The sequence below is a fragment of the Solanum stenotomum genome, chromosome 8 (genome assembly GCF_019186545.1).
Source record: "Solanum stenotomum isolate F172 chromosome 8, ASM1918654v1, whole genome shotgun sequence".
Classification (NCBI taxonomy): domain Eukaryota; kingdom Viridiplantae; phylum Streptophyta; class Magnoliopsida; order Solanales; family Solanaceae; genus Solanum; species Solanum stenotomum.
In genome coordinates this window covers 28,138,213-28,160,204 of record NC_064289.1, presented here as the reverse complement: position 1 = coordinate 28,160,204, position 21,992 = coordinate 28,138,213, and the positions used below count along the sequence as shown (strand labels likewise).

The 21,992-nt window shown below is 33.3% G+C and overlaps 1 protein-coding gene and 1 pseudogene across 4 annotated transcripts; both read right to left on the bottom strand.

Moving 5' to 3' along the window:
• The window catches only part of LOC125873678 (uncharacterized), a 108,995-nt pseudogene that overhangs the window by 54,160 nt on the left and 32,843 nt on the right, over positions 1 to 21,992 (bottom strand).
• On the bottom strand, positions 5,741 to 13,225 carry LOC125875181 (SNF2 domain-containing protein CLASSY 1-like). 4 transcript variants are annotated; one of them, XM_049556276.1, is made up of 6 exons: positions 12,980 to 13,225; positions 11,510 to 11,703; positions 10,418 to 10,671; positions 8,744 to 10,213; positions 8,377 to 8,532; positions 5,741 to 8,062 (listed from the first exon to the last, which is right to left on the bottom strand). In XM_049556276.1, exons 2-6 carry the CDS (start codon positions 11,553 to 11,555, stop codon positions 6,128 to 6,130), a joined length of 3,861 nt encoding a protein of 1,286 aa, XP_049412233.1. In that variant the 5' UTR covers positions 11,556 to 11,703; positions 12,980 to 13,225; the 3' UTR covers positions 5,741 to 6,127. The 4 variants fall into 4 exon arrangements, with proteins under 4 accessions (XP_049412233.1, XP_049412235.1, XP_049412236.1 ...); XM_049556278.1 differs by having other exon boundaries at positions 13,020 to 13,225; XM_049556279.1 differs by lacking the exon at positions 12,980 to 13,225 and adding an exon at positions 12,663 to 12,839.

Genomic DNA, 21,992 nt, shown 5'->3' with positions numbered 1-21,992 from the left:
AACGGGTACCACACCGATACACTAATATTTGTGTGGGAGGAGTTTGGGTGGGGGGGTGGGGGGGTTCCATGAATGGACCGGGTAGATTAATTGTGTTATATATGTTACATGTTGATCTATGAGTGGGCCAGGATTGTGTTCGAATGCTGAAAAGGCTTTTGTGTAGATCAAAATTGCATGTTAAACGTTGTAGATAATGATTAGGGATCCCTGAAGGTCCGAATTAAGATTAAAAGGGTGATGCATTAGGGTGTCGTATTGTAATCATGTGATTTTTGAATGATAAGTACGAGCTATGTTATAGTTGTGATTAAAATGGCATATATACTGCTTAATTAAATTGTGTTGCCTGCTCATATTTGTATAACTGAAGCGCTGTTTAGGCAAAATGTCGTCATGAGAGCTTGAGAGAAAAATAGTAAGCTAAGTAACAGAGAAAGTAGTGGCCATGTCTTGGGGAAAACTCTATGTTATAGAAGGGTTAGATCATGATCTATATGAGGGTGGAATGACCTCGGTGGGGGAGTTGGCAGCGGAAGGAGGTAGGGTGACTTGAGATAGAGTGTATGAATTATACGGTAATGCTTGTAGTGAGAGTGATGAATGGGTGGATTGGGGCCCTAATTTTATATTCAAGTTACATGTTTCTTTGATTATTTTCACGATATTACGTGGAGGGTTCGGATCGACTGATGATATCTACCAGTACATGTTGTTTGTACTGATACTATTCTTGTTATGCCACTTGGCATAGTCTGGTTGCAGAATTCAGTGATGTTACATATGTAGGTGAAGACAATGTGATCTCTGATCACTTTTATTTCTCTTTTCTTATGGTGAGAGTTGTGTCTTATTCTTTCATAAGTTGTACTTTGTAGAAGCTCGTGTACCTGTTTAAACTAGTTCCTTGAGGAGTGTTTAGTTTGTTTCGTTTCACATGATTTTGTTAGAAATCAGGTTAAGAGTATTTTCTATGATTAAATAAGATTTTAGATTATGTTTTATTAATTTTCGCATAGCCATTTTTTAAAATTGAGTGGTAAAAGTTCTCCTATCTAAGTGTTAGAATAGATGCCAATAAAAGTAGAGTAAATTTTTGGAATAACAAACATAAAAATCATATTTGCGCTCTATAGCAAACATAGTTTGCTACGGAGCATCTGATTTGTATAAATCAGGCGTCTGTGTCTATGAAAATTGCGTTTGTATACGTATATGTTATTTATGTTAGGCTAGAGAGGCGAGCGAGATTAGGAGAGAGAGGAGAGAGGCGAGCGACATGGCAGAGAGTAGAGAGAGGTGAATTGTATATGTATATCAGTTGGATAATTGTATATATGTAACTACTATGTATATGTATCAATGATTGTGTTTGTATATCTGCATAAAATTTGAATTTGTATATACAATTGAATTGAGTTAATATACAATTGAATCGAATTAAAACATTTGTATTTGNTGTATAAATCAGGCGTCTGTGTCTATAAAAATTGCGTTTGTATACGTATATGTTATTTATGTTAGGCTAGAGAGGCGAGCAAGATTAGGAGAGAGAGGAGAGAGGCGAGCGACATGGCAGAGAGTAGAGAGAGGTGAATTGTATATGTATATCAGTTAGATAATTGTATATATGTAACTGCTATGTATATGTATCAATGATTGTGTTCGTATATCTGCATAAAATTTGAATTTATATACAATTGAATCGAATTAAAATATTTGTATTTGTATATCAAATCTCTCTCTCTCTCGCTTTATGGAAACACAAATTATTCTTTGCATTTGTATAATTTTTGTTTGTATAAAGCGAGAGAGAGAAAGACAAAAGAGAACTGGGGAGGAGAATATTTGTATTAGTAATTATAAGTGTATAAGAGGGAGATATATGTATTTGTATTTGTATATACAATCTCTCTCGCTTTATACAAATACAAACACAATTTATACATTTGTGTTTGTATGAAGTGAGAGAGGCAAGGGAGAGAACTGAGAGTGGCCATCGAGATTCAGGGGAGAGAGGTGAATGACAATGTGTTTACTGTGAATTAGAATTAAATGAAATTGTAGCTATAACATGTATTTTGAATTAATAATTTGCTATATTGCACAATTTTCCCATAAAAGTATATTTTAAGCCGAATAGAAGGGAGGTGGAAAAAGAGTAAGCAGAATGAAAGAGGTTAGTCACGAATTGGCTTCTAGTAATCACTATTTATGCAAATGATATTCTAGGGTAATCGTAAACTATTTGCATGAAGTGACGTCGCTAGGTAAATTTTCTTGCAAGTGATGCTAAGAACATATATTAAAGTCAAACATGAAAAACATTATGCAACATGTCTTTTCTATGTAGATAAAATCATTTTTATTCTTTGGTTTCCCGTCCGGTGTTTGGAGTCCACACTAAAGCTCCAAATAAATTTGAATCGCGCACTGTAGGACCCATTCAGGGGTGGCACTCCCAACATAATTTTTTTCATACTCAGGGCTCGAATCTGAGACTTCTGGTTAAGGGTGAAACACTCCCACCAGTGCACACTCATGTTGGTGCTTCCTCTGTTCCAATGTATATTTATATACGACGCCACAGGCGGATTAGGTGTCGGGTGTTCATTTGAATCTTATGGTAAAATTATACTATATTTATAAAATATTTATTTTATTTTTATGTATATATAGTGATTTTGAATCCCCTTAACATATATAGGACTAGAGGTTGACATAGGCGTTTAGATTTAAACTTCATCTTAAGGTTCAAAGTTCAAAGTTTCAATCATGAGATATATTTTAAGTTTTCAAACTCCCTTGATGAAAATTTGAATCCATCAACTATATGACATACTTCTTTAGTTAGTAAAAAACAAGACATATTTCAAAGACTTTTATAATAATATTATCAATATTTTACTTATGTTGAATCTTGTTTATTTAATAAAAAATCTAAAAAAATGTACTATTCTATTTAAAAATTTACTAATTTAAAAAATAATTTTTAAACATACAAAGACTTTTTATATTTCTTAAATTTCATGTCGATTCAAATTACGTAATAACAATAGGAAGAGTAATTTATTTTGTGCAAACAGTTCAAGTAAAGTCATAACCATGTCGAAAGGGCAACCATCTAATTTGTCGAAATTTTAGCTTTATATACATTTCAACGTGAGGAATGGAATATTTGAAGAAAAAAAAAAAAACATATTATATACCTTTCTTCTTTTCAGTTTATGTGATCGTGTTTTATTTTTAAAATTAATTAATATTAAATTTTTTATTTTACTTTTGATTAATTCAAAGCTTTTATAGTCATTGAATAACAAGTTTTAATTTTTTTTTATATATTTTATTAAATTTCTTATCGTATCAAGTATGATAAATAAATTAAACGGAGAAATATGTGCTTACAATATGGTTCGTTTCTTAAGATTATCAACTTGATGGAGTCTCGTGCTTCTTCTCCTCTTTTTCCCTTTTACTTTTCTTGAGGAGGCTGGTGAGAATGCACTTGCACAAACAAGTTGCTAATTTCTTTCATATTTAAACAAATTATTAGAGATGATGATTAAAGTGATTGCAATTTGTAGATAAAAGTCTAGTAACAACTTTGTATTATTATTGAAATTTTCTTGGAGATTGATTGCAATTTGAAATTAACAATGGCCTAAATTATGATCCTATATTTAATAAGAAAGTTCAATGTACATGGTATATATCTATCTATTTTAGTGGTGACAAACGAGCGAATTGAATTGTTGAAATTAATTTGAGCTAAAATGAGTTGGACTACAATCCACTTATTATATGAATATGAATAAAAAGTGAATTTAGTAAAATATGAATTAAGTTATATGGTTTTATTTTCCACCACTAAACCAAAATTACCAAATCACAAGATTTGAACTACTATTCATTAGCTGCTATGTAAACGATAATTGGTCAGTACATGTAATATCTTCAGGATCCAATTAACCAAAAGGGTCATCATCAAAGTTTAATCCAGAGAAATTATAAAACTAGAATACGATTTATGACGGACATTATGAGTTCATCTGAATTCTTTTTTTTTTTTGCACAAACTATATGTGTACATATTATATATGTGTTATATGATCACACTTATTTTTATCTATCAACTCTAAATTCTTAATTCGTCTATAGATAAAAATAACTGTCTTTTCAAAAAATGAACGTGAAAAAGGTTAATGCGCTTTCTTCCAAGTTGGGATCTAAATTTTTCAAGTTATTATGATCCACTTGACATTAAAAGTAGTATTTGGTTAGATTGAGGAAGATTTTATGGAGGAATTTGCTAATTATATATTCTTATAAAAATAAATAAAGCAGTAGCACCTTGTATGAGATGTGCACTCTTCAACAACATGAGTTTAATTAAGGGTGTATTTGGTACAAACAGAAATATTTTTCAATTTTTTCATGTTTTTCCTTTGTGAAAATAAGTTGCTTAAAAATGAGGAAAATGACTTTCCTAATAAAAGTAGGAAAATCAAAATTTATATGCGACATTCCAATAAGTTCATTGTTTTTTTCCGCATTCTCAACCCTTGGCCATCTCACCCTTCGCCACCTATGTACCCCACTCCTTACTTATCTCATCCCCCACAATATTTTGTTAGATTATTTGAATTAATCATTTTTTGTTTACTTACCAAACATTTAAAAAAAAATAAAATTAGAAAATCTACTTATAAAAAAAATAAAAACTTTTGTACCAAACACCCCTTAGTTATATATTAATTTGTTAAGTAACTTAATCAACCAGAGATGGACCAAAAGTTTCAAAGTTTAAATTTAGGCTTTAAGTCAGCCCATGGTTCTGGTTTTCAGTCCCAACAAAATGGATTATGTTGCACTCCAAATACATACGAGGAATATATCTAGCACTACCAAAAAAAGAGAACAAATGATATTTCGTAATTCCTTTTTTATATTAAAAAAAAAAAAAAAACTCAGGCTTTAATAACACATGACTATTTTATTAAATTTATTTGAAGTCTAAATACATAACAAAATGGGGAAAGTGCAATGTAGAAATGAAACCTGGTCTAAAATGAAGAGTTACCTTGATGTATATTAGTGTAAGGATCCGTTCAGTCATAAAGTCATTTTAAGGTGGTTAGGGCTATAGTACAGATGTTAGAGACCTCATAGTGAAATGAGCTAATAAAAACTGAATATGGAGAGGTTTTAAAATTGTTATAAAAACGATTCCTTCGACATAAAAACTGCTCTGAGGGGGTGAGTGAAGTAGAAACTCTGTGAATTAGGCTATTGGGATCATGTGAAAAACTATTGCATGATGAGATAACCCTTGGGTAATATATATTAGACCTGGTAGAATTAAGTGGATTTGAATGCCCAAGACTATTCATGCACTTTTCTTTTGAGTGATCTAGAAACTTCTATATGCACCCCAACATCTAGCGTTGTTACATTTCATATATGACTGCGACCCCAACTGTCCAAACATGCTCTTATTCATGTACTCTATACAAGAAAAATGTTTTCACATAAAATTAGAGTAATCAGTTAACTGTCAAGTTCAGGTTCAATTGCATACTCAAGCACAAACCTCAGTCATTGGACTCAAAAAGAAATAGAGGATGAAGGCAAGGAAAAGTTCTTGAGTGGGCTAAACCTAAACCACTAATTTGGATCATAAAAATCAGTGCCTAGCCTAAAGCAACAAGTAGAACCAATTCAAAACTCCATAAACCAAAGTAGTATGCAAGCACGGGCTATTCAGCTCGAGTTGCATATATATTATTCAAACTAAAACACACTACTTATTTATACCGAGTCCTTACACATAGCCACAAAGAAAGCATAATACAAATAGTATTTCACACTTATTTGCTTAAAATCCTGAATCCGCCACTCGTTGTGCTCAGCTCAAGTTGCAGATCTATAACTCAAGATACTTAAAACACACTTATTTATACTGAATCCTTTCACATTGTCATAAAGGAGCATTAATACACTACTATTTCACACGTACCGATTTTTTAAAATCCTGAATCCGCCTCCAAATGTGATGGAACACAACACATTTTTCCTTCACACCAGCTAATGTCTGGCTTATGGCAGTCCCTTACTAGGCAGAGGGACTTCATTCCTGCAGACTTCCCATGTTGGAAGCCTTCTCATTTTTCATAATGGCATGGAATAATGTAGCTCGATCCTCCTCAACAATTTCTCTCAACAATTCATCTTCAATTTTTGGAGCTTGCCAGTGAGAAGGGTCCTCCACAAGGTCTTCACTGAATATCATGCTTGATACCCATTCTTTCCATGTTGTTCTTTTGTATTTCTCCTCTTCCAGTGTGCCCGTTGCCAGAAGCTGGTAGACATACACAACTTTGTCCTGACCAGGACGAAAAGCTCGTGCAATGGCTTGCTTGCTCTTAGAAGGATTCCACTCTGAATCCAGTAATATTACACGTGATGCTGCGGTCAAGCTAATGCCTTCTGCACAAGTTGTAATGGATGCCAACATAACCTTTGATGGTCCACCTGGCTCCTCAAATTGATCCATTATCCTTCCTCTTTGAAAAAGCTCAATGTCACCTTGAAGCACCAGTACTTCGATGCCCTTTCTCCACCCATAGAACCTCTCAAATATCTCCAGAAAAAGATTAATTGGAGCAATATTGTGGCAAAATATCAAAACCTTTTCTCTCCTGAGGAGACAACGAGGAATTAGGCTCATTACAAATTTGACTTTTGAACCCAGCTTCAGATCAAACTTGAATTTCTGGAGAGCCTCCAGCTCCTCTTCCTTGAAGTACTGGCTAGAACATGCTGTCGTTCTGATCAACCAAGGATGGATTGCACCAAGGGTAATCAACAGCTCTAACTCCAGAGGAAATCCTTTGTAGATGGGCCTTTGATTTTGAAGCTTCACCAAAATTTCTTGTTGAAGAGTAGTTGATTTCATCATCAAGGTGTAACATTGTAAACCAGGAAGGTTATCAGATGTTCCACCGTCATGCACATCTATGAATCCACCTGTTAGTTTCTTCAATATGTTTAGGCCTTCTTTCCTTTTTTTGGGGATGTCTGAATCAATGACTGTTGAAATTTTATCAATAAACATCTTTCTTGCTCGATTTTCCAATGAAAAGCGCGATGCACCTTTGTTTTTCTTCTTGTACTTGGGATCCAGCTCCTTCAAGACCTCATCAACAAAGGTTGGCCTTGCTAAGGTAAGTGTATTGAAATACTCTCCAAAATTATTCTGAAATAATGTACCAGAAAGTAATATCCTAAGCCGTGTATTGACCTTCATTAGACCCTTTCTTAACCTGGATTTTGTACTTCTTGGGTTGTGCCCTTCATCAAGTATTAGTAGCCCTGGACACTGCCGCAACACCTGGGCCATATATTTCCTATGCGCATAAGGTGAATCTTCCCGTGTCAGTGTTAAAAAAGAGGTATAACCCATAAGGAGAACACTGGGTTGCGAAAGCCACATCTGCATTTTCTCAAGGCAGTCCAAGACATGCATGACATCTTGGTTGCGAGGAAGACCAGGACATAATTTCACCTTTTCCCTTAGAACCTCTCCCTTAAAGGTTTGACCACCATGAATTTGGTAGACTGGCACAGGAATCTTCCACTTTAGTACTTCTTTGTACCAGGTGTAGAGTGTTGTCTTGGGAGCAAGGACCAATGGTCGTGATCCAGGAAATAACTTCAGGTAGCTTACAAGGAAGGAAATAATTAGTAAGGTTTTCCCAGCTCCTGGAGTATGAGAAATAACACAGCCACCTCTCTCTTTGCTCTCTGGTTGCATTTCTGCAGGTACTATGGATCCAGCAATATTTTTCCACAGAAATTCAAAGGCTCTCTTTTGGTGTACCCGTAATTTTTTTCCTAGATCAGGTATCAACGCCCAGACATTTCCTTCCCCTCCTCCTGATGATGAGGGTGCTCTGGAAGAAACAGGAATGGACAAAGTATCAAGGCCATCATCATCCTGCTTGTGATCTGTAGCTTCTTCAGTTCTTTGCTCCTTGTTGGAACTGTAGTTTGATGAAGGCATCTATAGATATGAACGAATGGCTAGTAAGCATGGTGAAGAAAATATGCAAAAGAGTGTAGCAATAAAAGCCTAATATGCAAGAATCATAGTCTAGATCTGCTTCTACATGTGTACTGAATTACATGCCGAATATACTTCCTATTACGTGTAGGATAAAATGATGACATAGACCATGACAAAGCTCATCTCTATGTAAAAAACATTTGGGAAGTGCCACCATTTCTTGGAATCTTCTTCCGGGGAATCTCTCAGACCTCTTAAGCAGATGCATCAGAATAAGAGAAACTGAAATAAGTTTGAGACTTTTGACTTACAAAGGGTGGTGGAACATCCTTTATTTCGGTGCTAACGAATCCACATAGCCGGCAAATAATTCCAATTTCTTCATTCAGTCGATAATCATGTCGACAAACTTCTCCACGTATTTCAGCTCCTATCCTGACATTACTTGCATATTGAACATGGGAATCCTGTGTCACATTTGATAAGGGCAACATCAAACATAAGGTAGCACAGCAGTTATATAATCGATAGACAAAAGAAAAATAACACACCGTTGATCAAGACAATATCAAAACATAAAACAGTGACCAGTCCAATAATTTCCAGCAAAAAGCACATTCCACGAACAATATGTCTTTGTTAACATAACCAATGCCAGTAATTATTAAAATAACATACCTCACTGTCATCTAGAAGATAACATGATGCCAGGGCTAGTTCCATCTCCTTCCATAACATATCAATTTCTGAAACCTCTTCGTCCCTATTCATTGCGAGATGATCACCTGACTCTCTGTGGCCAGATTTTGTTGACTGAAACTCTTTCCACTGATCAATTATTGGTGGCTGTTCCTTATTAAGAGTGGCATCAATGTTCGCCATGCACCTTCTAATCAATTCCTTGTACACATTAGCCGCTACAGAACCCTTTTTGAATGATCTTATATCATAAATACTATCCTTCTTTGAAGTATTTCTTTTGTATTTCTTATGTGAACCTAACGCCCCACCTCTTCGATCAAGTCCCATGAACTTTAACTTTGAAATTTTGACTTGACCCCAGCGTCTAGCTTCTGGTTTTGTGAAGTTCATTTTGGAAGCTTTCCTATCATGCGATGTTGAAGAACTATTGAAATAAATATATCTGGAAACTATTTCACCAATCTCTGCAGACAAATGTTCAGGAACATCAACATCAAGTGGAACCTGTTCATGGACAGTTAAATCAGTTCCTGAAGAAGGATGCAGGGGAACAATAGCAAGTTGATGTTGACTGTCAGCTGTAACTGATTTCTTGTCTGCAAGCTTATTTACATCTGATTTGAGTGCATTTCTCCATCCGGATGAACTTTCAGAGGACTTCTCATGAGGTCTGATATTTCCTACAAACAACTCTCTCTTGTAAGACCTGGCAATTTCATCGATTTCACCAGTTCGATAAGCATGATCAGCCTGAATAGAAAGTGCAAGTGGTAGTTCTTCATACTCCACTTTTCTCCTACCCCCAACTAACCTTGTCATCTCAACATCAAATTCTGCCATATCATCATCACATCCATAATAACGCTCTGGCTGTACAAATCGACGCTTTGACCTTCGTGGGCCCATTAGATCATACAGAACTAGAGGCCCAGCTTCACTAAGGTCACTGGTAGAATTTACATCTGGGATATCCCTACTGAATTGAAAAACAGTGGTTGTTTGAACTCCGTCTTCTAACTTGAAATTCACGGAGTGAGAATGTTGGTTTGGATTTGATTCTTTCTTGACTAGATCATCATCCACAATCTCATAGACAATCTGGTTATGGATCGATCTTACATCAAATGTAGCTTCTTTCAGGACAGATGCAGTCATTAACCATGTGAGGTCAGAGGAGAATTTTCCTATGAATAGTTTAAAAGTCTGCAACGAATTGCAGTCCTCAGAAGAACTCCAACGGTAATGTTTGTCTTCACAAGGTTTAGGTTCAAGTTTTTGGAGAACTGCAATCTGATCAATGGGCAACATCTTTATCTCTTTACTTAGGGTTTTCTTCAAAATGGGAGGAGGGCCTTGAGTGACATAAACGCTGACATGAAATTCGCAAGTACAAGTGAGCTCATGAGGCTTCCTCTCTATAGATCTTATTTTTCCATCAATCCACACCTACATGGAAGAATCAAAGGTAAATAAGCACAATAAGATAGTAAACTTCACAGGAAACCAACCCCAACAAACAAATGGACAAAGCACTATGGGCTACTCCAGCAGAGTCAGGAAGAACCAACTTATGTACAACACTTGGTGAAAAATATCTTCTTATTTGGAATATAAAAGAAGGCAGTACAATTATCCAATGCTGCTACTTACAGGCTTGACATCTTTCTCATCCCCTGAATCTTCTCCTTGGTAAGGGATTGAAAGCACACAAACCTCAAGTCCAGGTCGTAAGAAGCAGGCACAATCAGATAAAGTAGCTTTTCTAGACCTCATTCGAAGATTTGTTACCGGAATATTCTCCTCAATCACCTCCCCATCAACTAGAACATGAGTAGTGATGGTCCCCATATTGATCCTTAGGCGCTCCACAGCTTGCCAAGATCCGTACCAGAATGCCTCAAAAGCTGTCAAACAATACAGGAACAATCAATGTGCACAGTTAAAATGAAGATGTAGTCCTATGTCAGACAAATAATTTACATCCTCACTTCTACAGAAAAGAAGTGATCCATATTTGGTTCTGTCTTGTTTCTCATATCAATCGATGCAAATAGATAGTTTGTTTCAGAAAAGAATAGCAAGTCAATTCAGTTTGTATCAAGAACGACTAAAATCTAACTTTGAAACGAGAGTGAGCATCAAGCAAAGGGAGGTAATACTCAATGCTTCAACAAGAGGCAGCAATATTGCAACAGTTTTGACAACTTTTTATGACTGAATGACAGTATGAACAATTTGCAATAACCAGTTTCTGCTTGTCTTTCTATGGCTGGTATCGCTTATAGCTACAAAGTATGCATGTACTCGTGCAGGAAAAAGAATAGAGCTGCTATATGACAAATATGAAGCAGGAGAAAGAGTGAAGTCTTGTCTAAAGGATACACTTCAGCAATGTTATATGTGGTTAACTTGATTATAGAAATTAATAAATGTTACCAGAGAGTAGACCATCAGGCCAAGGCCTTCAGAAACATAAATAAGTTGTTTAGATGAGGTTTGACTCCTTACAATCCAATAGTAACGAACAGTTAAAATATCAATGTCATCACAAGATTCCACTCCAATAATTTATTGCTTCAATAATCAGAATATATTGCAAAAGTGTGTTAACAATTTCATGAGGGTTTGATGATTCAACTTTCAAAACCACATCCAACTTAAATCAATATCTCCCAGACAGCTTCTGCTGATAAAATTAATCAAAAAGTAAAAAGGAGACTAAGTTTGTAGGTCATTGCTTACGGTGTGGATCAATTGGATGAGCATTGTAATGTATATGCCTCTTCATCACCACCTAAAGGTTCAAGTCCAACCTTGTCAGTAATCAGAAGAAAGAATCAGTTTAGTTGTGCCCAATAGCTGCAATGGATACTGACGGAGCTGGATTTGAGGTCAGCACTAAAGCAACTTGCTATGTACAATATTTCCATCTATTGCTGCAAAATTTTCCCAGTTTAACCCAATGTTTAAATTCCTGGATAATAAAAAAAATCTACAACACTTTTGTAAGATGACAAAAATAGAAATACTGTTATTCTCTCTCATTCCTTTTTGTTTTTGTTCCTCCCAAGAAATGGTCAAATTTTCTTATTCAATTGATTTTTGTTTTTCCTTTGATCTCTTTTTCATATCTAACACAACAAAATTAATCAATGAAAAATGCATTTCTAGAACAGCCACACCTCTTGAATGCCCGTGTTGGACTTTACATAGTCATAATCATAAAATTGAAAAACTTCCGTTTCTGAAGATAAATTCACAGTATGTAAGAGAGAATATATATATACGTGTGTGTGTGTGTGGGCGGAGCTAGAATAAGAGTTGGGGATTCGGCCGAAACCACTAGTTTTTATCCAAATTCTATATTTGTCTTAAGAAATGTAATGAATATGTATAAACTCTTAATTTAGAACCAATAACTAGAATCCCGAACCCATAAACTTCAATTCTTGGCTTGGCGACTAGACTAAGGAACAAGGGTACAGAGTTGCATTAAAAAGTGAAATTTATGCCTAACAAAATTAATCAATGAAAAATGCAAAGGTGAGTGCTTAGAAGCACTTTTTAACTTTTCCAAATACCTTCAAAAGTAAAAAAGTGATTAAAAACAAAATCATCTAAAAATAAAGCTGGGTCGGCCGAAACCAGTAGTTTTGATCCAAATTCAATATTTGTTTAAGAAATGTAATGAATATGTATAAAACTCTTAATTTATAATCAATAACTAGAATCCTGAACCCGTAAACTTCAATTCTTGGCTCCGCCACTGGACTAAGAAACAAGGGAACAGAGTTGCATTAAAAAGTGAAATTTAAGCGTATCTAAAGTGGTTACGTTCAGTAAGGTCAGAAAAGTTTCTCCTTCGAGGAAAAAGACACCAGAAAGCAAAACAAACCTTAGGAGAAGTGTTCTCATAATGCAACTTTGCTATATATGTTGATTTTTTTGACTTAACAACATGATTAGCACCCAATTGTCCATAACCACTAAACTAGAGCATCGATACAAAAACAGAGATAAAGGAGAGAAGAACTTAAAAGCACTATAAATAGGTTAATTTTCCAAATGCGATAAAAACGCTAACAAAACGCAGTTCTGGCCAAAGTCAGCAGGAATCATCTTCCAGGCATAAAAAAGCTGCAAAAAAATCGCCAAAAAGGGGAAAAATACTCACAACAGCTAGTGTAGTGTGAGGAAAAGGAATTAATTTACCAAATAGAGAAATACATATATTCCACAGAAATGTTGTAACCTGCAAGTAGAATTATTGAATTCAGCTACATATCAGTCGGAAAAGGGAAATTTGATAGTCCGGCGAGATTGTTTTTGGTTGAAATGCATTTAGGAATTTGGCGAATTCGGAAAGTGGAGTGAGTGGAGAGCGAATAAGGGAAAAGTCCAGAGGGTAAAATTGACTGAGGAGAGGAAAAGCGATTCTCTCATTGGGGTTTGTGCTTATTGTCTGCTCATATAATAGATTTTTGTGCATTACTAGTCTAATGTCTGCCTTTTTCCATGACCCTTTATGATAAATTTTAGGTGAATACTTTGGAATCCACGCACGGTTAAATACGACAGTCAAAAATAATATTTTCCTCCGTCCCTAATTACTTGTTCATTTTAGCTTTTATAATTATTCCTAATTACTTGTACAAATTAAGAAATGACAAATTTTTTTACTTATTATACTCTCAATTAATGACTAATTATTTTAAAAAATACAAAACTTTTCATCCACTTCATAATTAATAGGGGTAAAATGGTACACTCACTATGTCATTAATTGATTTCTTAATAGGTGTGTCAATTCAAAAGTTGACAAGTAATTAGAGACAGAGGAAGTACCCCTCCGTTTATAAGGTGGACAACTATTGTTAGACATTCTAAAATAATATAGTTTACAACTATTATTGAAGAGAGAGAAAAAGTATTTGTCTCATATTAATGATTACTAGCTAAATTAAGATAAAATTAATTAATATTTTCCCTTTTTAGCCCTACCATTAATACTCCCTTTGTCCTTAATTACTTGTCCACTTTTCTTTTTATAGTTGTCCCTAATTACTTGTTCATTTTGATTAATCAAGAAAAGACAAAATAATTTTACCTATTATACCCTCAATTAATTACTTTGAAAAAGGTAGAATTTCTTGAAAATCTTAAATTTTTAATCCATCCACTTCATAATTAATAGGGGTAAAATAGTAAATTCACTATGTCAATAATTATTTTCTTAATAGGTGTGTCAATTTAAAAGTGGACAAGTAATTAGGGACAAAGGGAGTATGACTTTAGAAGTTTAAACAAAATTTTGAAGATTTAATTTTTTTTCAAGAGGTTAATTAATATAAATAAATAAATAGAAAAATCATAAATTTAATTAATATATTAATAATTTCTTGATAATCATGTAAAATAGGAAGTATCCATTAAATATGAAATTGAGGGAATACTATTTTGTTTTTATTCATACTAATTTAGCATCTTAAAAAAAAAAAGAAATTTTGGATATTTAAATTTTTGCTTACACTTTCAAAGGCCATATTTATTGTAGAGGTAAAATAAAAAATAATTAATTGATTCTATCTTGATTTAGTAAGAAATCAAGTAATATGAGGTAAAAATATTTTTAATAAAATATCATTTAATATGAAACGGGGGTTACTTCTTTCATTTTATTTTATATGCGGTAGTTTTTTAAAAAAATAAATAAACTAATTTGATCTTAAATGAGTGATAAATATTTGTGTGGCAATACACTATTTCACTAAGAATACAATAAATATTTTAAAATTAAATTATTATTAAATATAAAAATATATTATTTTTTTAGGACAGGTTAAAATGAAAAGTGAATAGTATTTTCCAGTTAATAGCTCTAACTGACTAATCACATTGACAGGTGTTTGAGCTGAAAACCTGGTTCAAATTTTTGTGTGTTGATACTTATCTTTTTTACTCACATTAAATTTTCTTGATATAGCAAGTAGGAGCCCCTAAAGTTCAGAAAAAGAAAAACTTTATAGGAAGAAGTAAATTATGACAGGTTTGCAGAAGTAAGATGACAAAACACAACTCCTCATCAGCTCCCGAATTAACACGATGAAAGATTATATTTTGTTTCATTTGATATTTGAAATTTATATTAAAATTTAATTATATTTAAATTGTAAGACTCATTTAAAAATGACACTTTTAATAAAAAAATTATATTCAAAATTCGAACACAATAAAAGATAACAAACACAAGGAGTAGTTGAATGGTAGGAACATTAGTTACCGTAATGATGGGGCCAACACTGAGGAGTAGTTGCAACCAGTGCCCACTAACTAAAGGAGGGGTGGTCATGATTTGGTTAGTAAAAAAAAGAAAAACGAAAAATATTGGATTGATCTCATTATTGTGGTATCGTTTGCTTTAACACAAATTAAGAAAAATCAAAGATTATTGAAATTTATGGTATTTTTTGATAATTTGTAAGATTATAAATTATTTCATTAAGAAAAAAGGAAAATTTTAAAATAAATTATTTATAATTATAAAAATGTTATAGGAGAGGTACTAGTTGAAGAGGTTCTATGTTGTTGTTGCAATAACAGTGTGTAAGAGACCTGTGATCATTTATTTATGACCTGTCCTGAATCTAGTCATATGTAGAGTTATTTTGCGGCAGTAATATGTAACACTCCGTATTACGCATATGTTAGTTCTACTTATATGATACTTGACATATTCTTATCGTGTAGGTGAGGGATTATGTCTATTATATGATTAGTACTGATTTAAACTAGTTTGGAAGGTGATGTGATGTCTTACACATTTCAACATATATACTACAAGTTAACTCCGACGAAAGTATTTAAACTCGAGATAGTAAGGTGGTAATGGAGTTTAAAGCTCAAATTTAAGTGCCAAATTAAGGCAAAAAGGATTAATATTTAGAGATTGGAATAAAATGGTGAACTGCTTGCTTAGCTTAATTAAGGTACTAGGTGCATCACTTACTTGAGTTATATGGATCTAGTTAAAGGGCACAAGATTAATTGATCAGATTTAGGCCTATGTTGATGGACTCAGTTGAGACCCAAACTAAGTTAAATAAAATGAAAATGAAATTAAAATCTAGCAGTCAAATCTGTCAAGGCCCAATGTAAGTTAAGCCCAATAAAGGAAAAGGGTAAGTTGGTGAATCACCTACTTTGACTTTTTGAGCAGCGTGATGTACAAAAGCAGGTGCATCACGTGCTTGACCAATTAGTGGCTGAAAATGAAGCTAAAAAGAAGGAAGTTATAGAGGATATTTTTAAGGGTCAAGAAAGCTCAATATAAGATAAGTATTGGCTGCTATTTCACTCCTTTTAACACATAAAATTGAGAATTAACTCCAGCTCTCTCTTTCTCTTTTCTCTTAGGGATTAAAACAACAGCCATAAAATTTCTTCTAGGGTTCTTGAAGAAACCCTCACCTTTGCAAGACAAGGTAAGTGAAAACACTTATGGATTTAGCTTAATTCTCCCATGAATGATTAGGAAAACATGTTATTTATGCTCAAGTATAAGTACAACGGCAAAATGTTTCCATAAGCTGCTACTCACTTTTCTTGATTATTTAGATACTTTTCTCTTCTTCTTTGGTTTAAGTGTGAAGGGAAGTTGAAGTTCTTGAAGATTCCAAGTTAAAAGGAAAGGTTGCATAAATTGAGGTAAGGTGACTACTCTATTTTTGTCCTCTTTATGCATGAGTTTGAGTAAAGAATTATGGGTATGTTGTTATTATGAACTCAAGAAATAGTGAGTTCAATACTTGGTTGCTATGATAAAGAATATTTGGGGTTATTTTATGTGTATTGTGGTTGGGGCAGCTTGGGTAATCTTGGAAAAGAATATCTAAGGTATGTATTGGACAGAGAATGAGGGTGGTGATACACATTTGCTTAAGGGTTGTATGAGATCATTGTCCGTCAAAGTTAGCTATTGTTTTACGAGGCCCACAATGTGATACATGCTAATTTTAGTTTATTATGACTTATATTGTAGATTAACATCTAAAAGTGGAGGCTGAATCGTGATAGTTGTACTGGTCAGAGAATAAGGTATGTAAGGTTGTTCCATTCCATATTTCTTTACATGAAATCTGGTAATTGCAATTAATATCAACAAAGTGAATTTTCTAAGCTTTATTCCTAGTAAGGGAAACATAGTGACAACATACGATCTCCAAATAGCCAACAATATTTTCTACTCTTCCTAGTGTGTTGAATTACTTCATTATATGTTCATTACTCTACATTTGTATAATTATCCTCCTATGTGCTAGTATAGAAATAGTATTCGCAACAACAAGCTTGGTAAATTCTCGTCTTAGTCAATTGAAGTCAATTGTGTCATTTAAGTTTATAAGTAATGCATTGATGCTTCATAGCTCCTTATGTCATTGTTATTGTCTTGAAGTTATTATTCTCATGTCTTCTACTACTGGTCCGTAGTTTCAAATCTCAAAAATGATTATGACCATGAAAACAACAATCTCAAAGATTAAAGAAACAAAGTGAAGCAATCTATATAATTATGGGTGGCAGCCCAGGAGAAAATGCCTAGCATGAGTCGATCCCAATTGGTATTGAAGGGTGGCAGCTCAGGGGCGAAAGCCTAGCATGGGCCGATCAATTTGTGTAATTACGAGGACATCATCCAAGGGGTTAAAATGTCTAGCATGGGTCATCCTCTTCTACCACTAATCAGCTAGTCATTTGTATCACATGCCTTACAAAGATTATAAAGTACAGAAAAGTAAAGAAAAGAATGTAACATACATGATCCCACAAGAGTAAACAAAGGTGGTCTTCTATTTTGATCTATGCACTTATATATTGATACTTGACTTCATTTGAGCCTTAATTTTACATATGTTATTGACTTACATATTCAGTACATTTTTTTTGTACTGATGTCCATCATGGGGGACTCTGCATTTCATGTTACTGGCGCAAGTACTCCAGCTAGTAGACTTCTTTAGTAGGAGCACAAATACTCAACTGCTATTGGTGAGGCTCCAGGTTGATTCGGAGCTTACCGAGTCTTTTACACCTATCTTGTTACTGTATGATAGTTAAAGGTAAGGTGGGGCCTTGTCCCGCCCTAAACTAAGGTTTTCTATATTTTAGAGGCTTCGTAGACTGATGTATATAGTTCAGTTGTGTCTTGTCTCTTAAGAAGTTGTGGCCTTAACGGCCAAGTCTTATATATAAGTTTTGGGTCTACTTGTGTTGGTTCGTATCGCTGCATCCTATATGGACTTTTCACAACTTTAAAATATTTATAGTTATAGGCATAGTAAGCACATGTTATATGTTGGTTCTCTCGGGCCTTTAGGACATCAGGTGCCAGTTTGTCTTAATGGGAATTGAGGTGTGACACAATAGGCCTTCATATCCCTTTTCTTCAAGTTACACATACTATTGATAAATGATAAAGTTCTATCTGTGTAACCAAGTTGAAACTTATGTACAAAGTAGTGCTAATGTTTATTTTATGACGTATTTGGAAAATGAGGAATATTATTAAACACGGGGGTGATGGGGAGAAAGATATCAAGGTATGTGATGAATATGGAGGTTAATAGGAATTTATATTTATTTGCTCAAAATAAATATCCCTGGTCACAAGAAATTCCTAGCACATAGCCTTTGATGGTGAAAATGTTTGAAGAATGCACTCCATTAATTTCTTGTAAAGTTATTAGATGAGAAGTTTCTAGAAATGAGGTTTTACAAGTGTAACAGTTCAAGTGTCTGTAGAGGAAACATTGGGGAAAGTTCAAGTGTCTACTGTATTAGAGATGGAGAAGACAATTGTGTATATACTGAAGCAAAGAAATATGATCATTGTTCCGTATTAATGATTGAATGCTTAGCTATGAAATCAAAATGATGAGGAACAATATTGTTGTTGGATAGAGATCGAATTCATGGCGTTTGTAAAAATTTAAAGCGTCGAAGTGAATTTCACTTGAGTTTACTTTTTGGTATCCTAAGTTTTAGGCTCTGAGGTGAAAATTCTATGATTAGTGAATGATTCAATTGAAGTCATCAAAGGTTGCTAGATTCGATTGTTCATCTTTCAGCTATTTCTCTATAGATTTTCTCTTTTCTTGCTTTTGACTCGTGTTGTTCTTTAGTTGACGAATATTGTTTAGGATAACGAGTTTCTTTTCTTTTGGTTTTGAACTTGGGTCATTTTTGGACCCAAGTTATGTATAGTTTCGTTTAACAAACTAGTCAAAATTCCTAACATAATTATTAAAAACATTTACACTTTAAAATAATTATTAAAAATGTCAATATGTCAATAATTTAGCAAATATAATGTATCCTAATATAATTTATTTACTTTTTTTTTTCTCAAATTGGGCCCATTTTTTTACCCCATTACCAGTGAAAAGAAAAAAAAGATCCCATTATCCACTTTTCTCTCTCTAATTTTTTTATCCACATTCTATCTTTTCTCTCTCCTCAAGTAACTTAAACCTTATCTTGTTTAAATCGAAATTCATCCATTGTTTTAAGAAATCTCATAATTCATTCAAAAGATTTTCAACCTTTTATATAGATTGTTTAAATCTAAGAAATCATTTTTCTCTATTGTTTTTCATATTGTATTCTTTTTTATTACTAGTGTGTTTTCAGATTGTAATTTAATTATTTAATTTTTCTGGGTACTAATAACTTTTTTGGATGACGAGACAAAGTTTTACTAAGGCACAAGTGAAAACAGATTCAAATTTGAGTTGGGTGAACAAAAAATCAGAAAAAAGAAACATAGCAGAAGACTAAGAAGAAAGAGAGATTCAGAGAAGAAGGTTGCAAAATTGTGTTCATACTAGAATTGTATTCATATTGATTTTTGTTTGTCAATTATTTTTCTTTTACTCAACATTTGTATTTTTATTAAGAACATTGTATTTCTTTTTTAGTTTGTAGTCATTCTACTAGTTTTGCCAAATGGATTTGTATTTCTTAAGCATAGATGTATCCTATTTCTTTCACAATCAATTTGATTTTTTTTAGAATATTGTATCCTTCCTCAACAGATTGTATTATTTCCACTATGTATGTTATTTTTTTCAGAATCTTGTATCTCTATTTCTTTCACAGTCAATTTTTTTTTTTAGAATATTGTAGAAATCCTCAACAGATTGTATTATTTCCTCTATGTATGCTATTTTTTTTTTCAGAATCTTGTATCCTTTCATAAATCATATTCATATATAATGATTAGATTATATTGGGATACAATCAATAATATTTTTGTAATACAAATAAAAGAAAAATATATTTGACAGTCATGTAATACAATTTTGATCACTGGGATACAATTTTTAGTTTTCACTATGAAAATAAAAAACCAATTTTAATTTCAATGGTAAAGTGAGCACATAAATACAAATGTTGTTGATATACAATTATGATGGAAAACATAATAAAAAAAGTTCCAATTTTGGAGATCACCGATTATATCGAAGTTCCGGTTGAGAATTCTTCCTCCAAAGTTGTTTGTCAACGAAATTTTAATCGTTTGTTTCAAAAGTTTCTTCCCAATCAGAAAAAACCGCAACTGAATCGAATTCACTTCAACAGAAATTGAGTATTATCAATGGAATGTTAAAAATCAATTTTGAAATTTTATGAACAAGGGAGATGGGTGCTCTGTCGTGTACTTTTGAAATTATAACTGATGAAAATTTTAAGTGATATGTTCCTTTTTTAACATATTATATCCCCTGATTTTCTCCTTTCTATTATTAAATAATTGTATTTTTGCAAATCAAATAAATAAAAAATATTTAAATTAGATACATAACAAACTAAAATTTTGATATTTTTAATTAATACTAAAAGTGTGGCTAAGGGGTCTATTAAATGCCAAAATTTTGACATTCTGAAAATTTTCCCTTGATTTTTTGTTTCTAATAAATGGGTTTATGCCCAATATGATTAATATTTTTTTTATAAAAATGTGACTTTTTCAAAGATGGACTGAAAATGAAAGTGTGACCCATGAATTGAGATAGAAAAAAATAAATTTTATACATAATTTTAAGGATCTTACATTTTTTCATCAATTTATTTAATTGTTTTATCTTGTAATTGTGTTATTAGTACTAAGGTGAAGTATGTCTGATTTGTGTTTAAGTAAATTTGACTTATTTGTATCGGTGGTTATAGGTTTATTATGGGTTTTAACTAGAGCAGTCAAAATGGGCTTAGCCCATGGGCCAGCCCGACCCAATTCGTTATTGGGGTAGTGTTGACACCCAATTTTGACCGACCTTTAACAATTTTGGGAAATGCTATTCGATTAAATATGTTTTTTTATACATGTCGAGTTTAAAATTTTAATCAATTTTGTCTAAAATTATACATTTTAAGTATACATGCTTTATAAAATTATCGTAAATATTACTAAAATAGTTTTTAAAATTATTAGCAAAAACTCGAAATAACTATTTTATTCAAATGTTTTAAAATTTAGATATATATATAATTTGTATGAAAAATGTTTTAATATATGTAGTACTTTAATTGAATAGCACTCTTTTGATTTTCCTCAAAAATCATTTAAATTGTAGCCCGTCTTATTCTAATTCCTTTCAATCCTAGTCTATTCAATTTCAATTATATTGCAATTACAGCCACCTTTTCATTTCAATTCTAGCCATTCCAATTCCTCAATCCAATCTGATTTGTAAATTTCATCTTTTAATCCTGACCGTCAATATCATCCTTTTAATCTGAGCCTCTCATCTTAAAATAAACCAATGAATGAGATCAATTCTTTGGCCTCTTTCCTATTTTAACCTAAAAAGACCTAATCCATTCATTTTTCCATTCTCTCTTCTCTTCTAAAAAAAAATCCGCCGCCCCAACTCCTCCTTCCCCTTCGTCCTCTCTATTTTTTCCGGCGAGACAACCACCGGCGAGGCCGGCAGCCATTGGCCTCCATCGCTGCCCCATCTCCTCTTCTCCGTCTCTTATTTTCTCGTTTCCTCTCCTCCGACGAGAATGTCGAGAAGCAGCAGCAACAGCAGTTCCGGCGAGGCCAGCAGGCGCTGGCCACCTTTGTTTCTCTCCTCTCTTTTCTCCGACCAGCAGCTCCATCAATAGCCAGCAACACTGGCAGCAACAGCCACCACGAGAACAACAGCAGTGAACAGCTTCTCCTGTT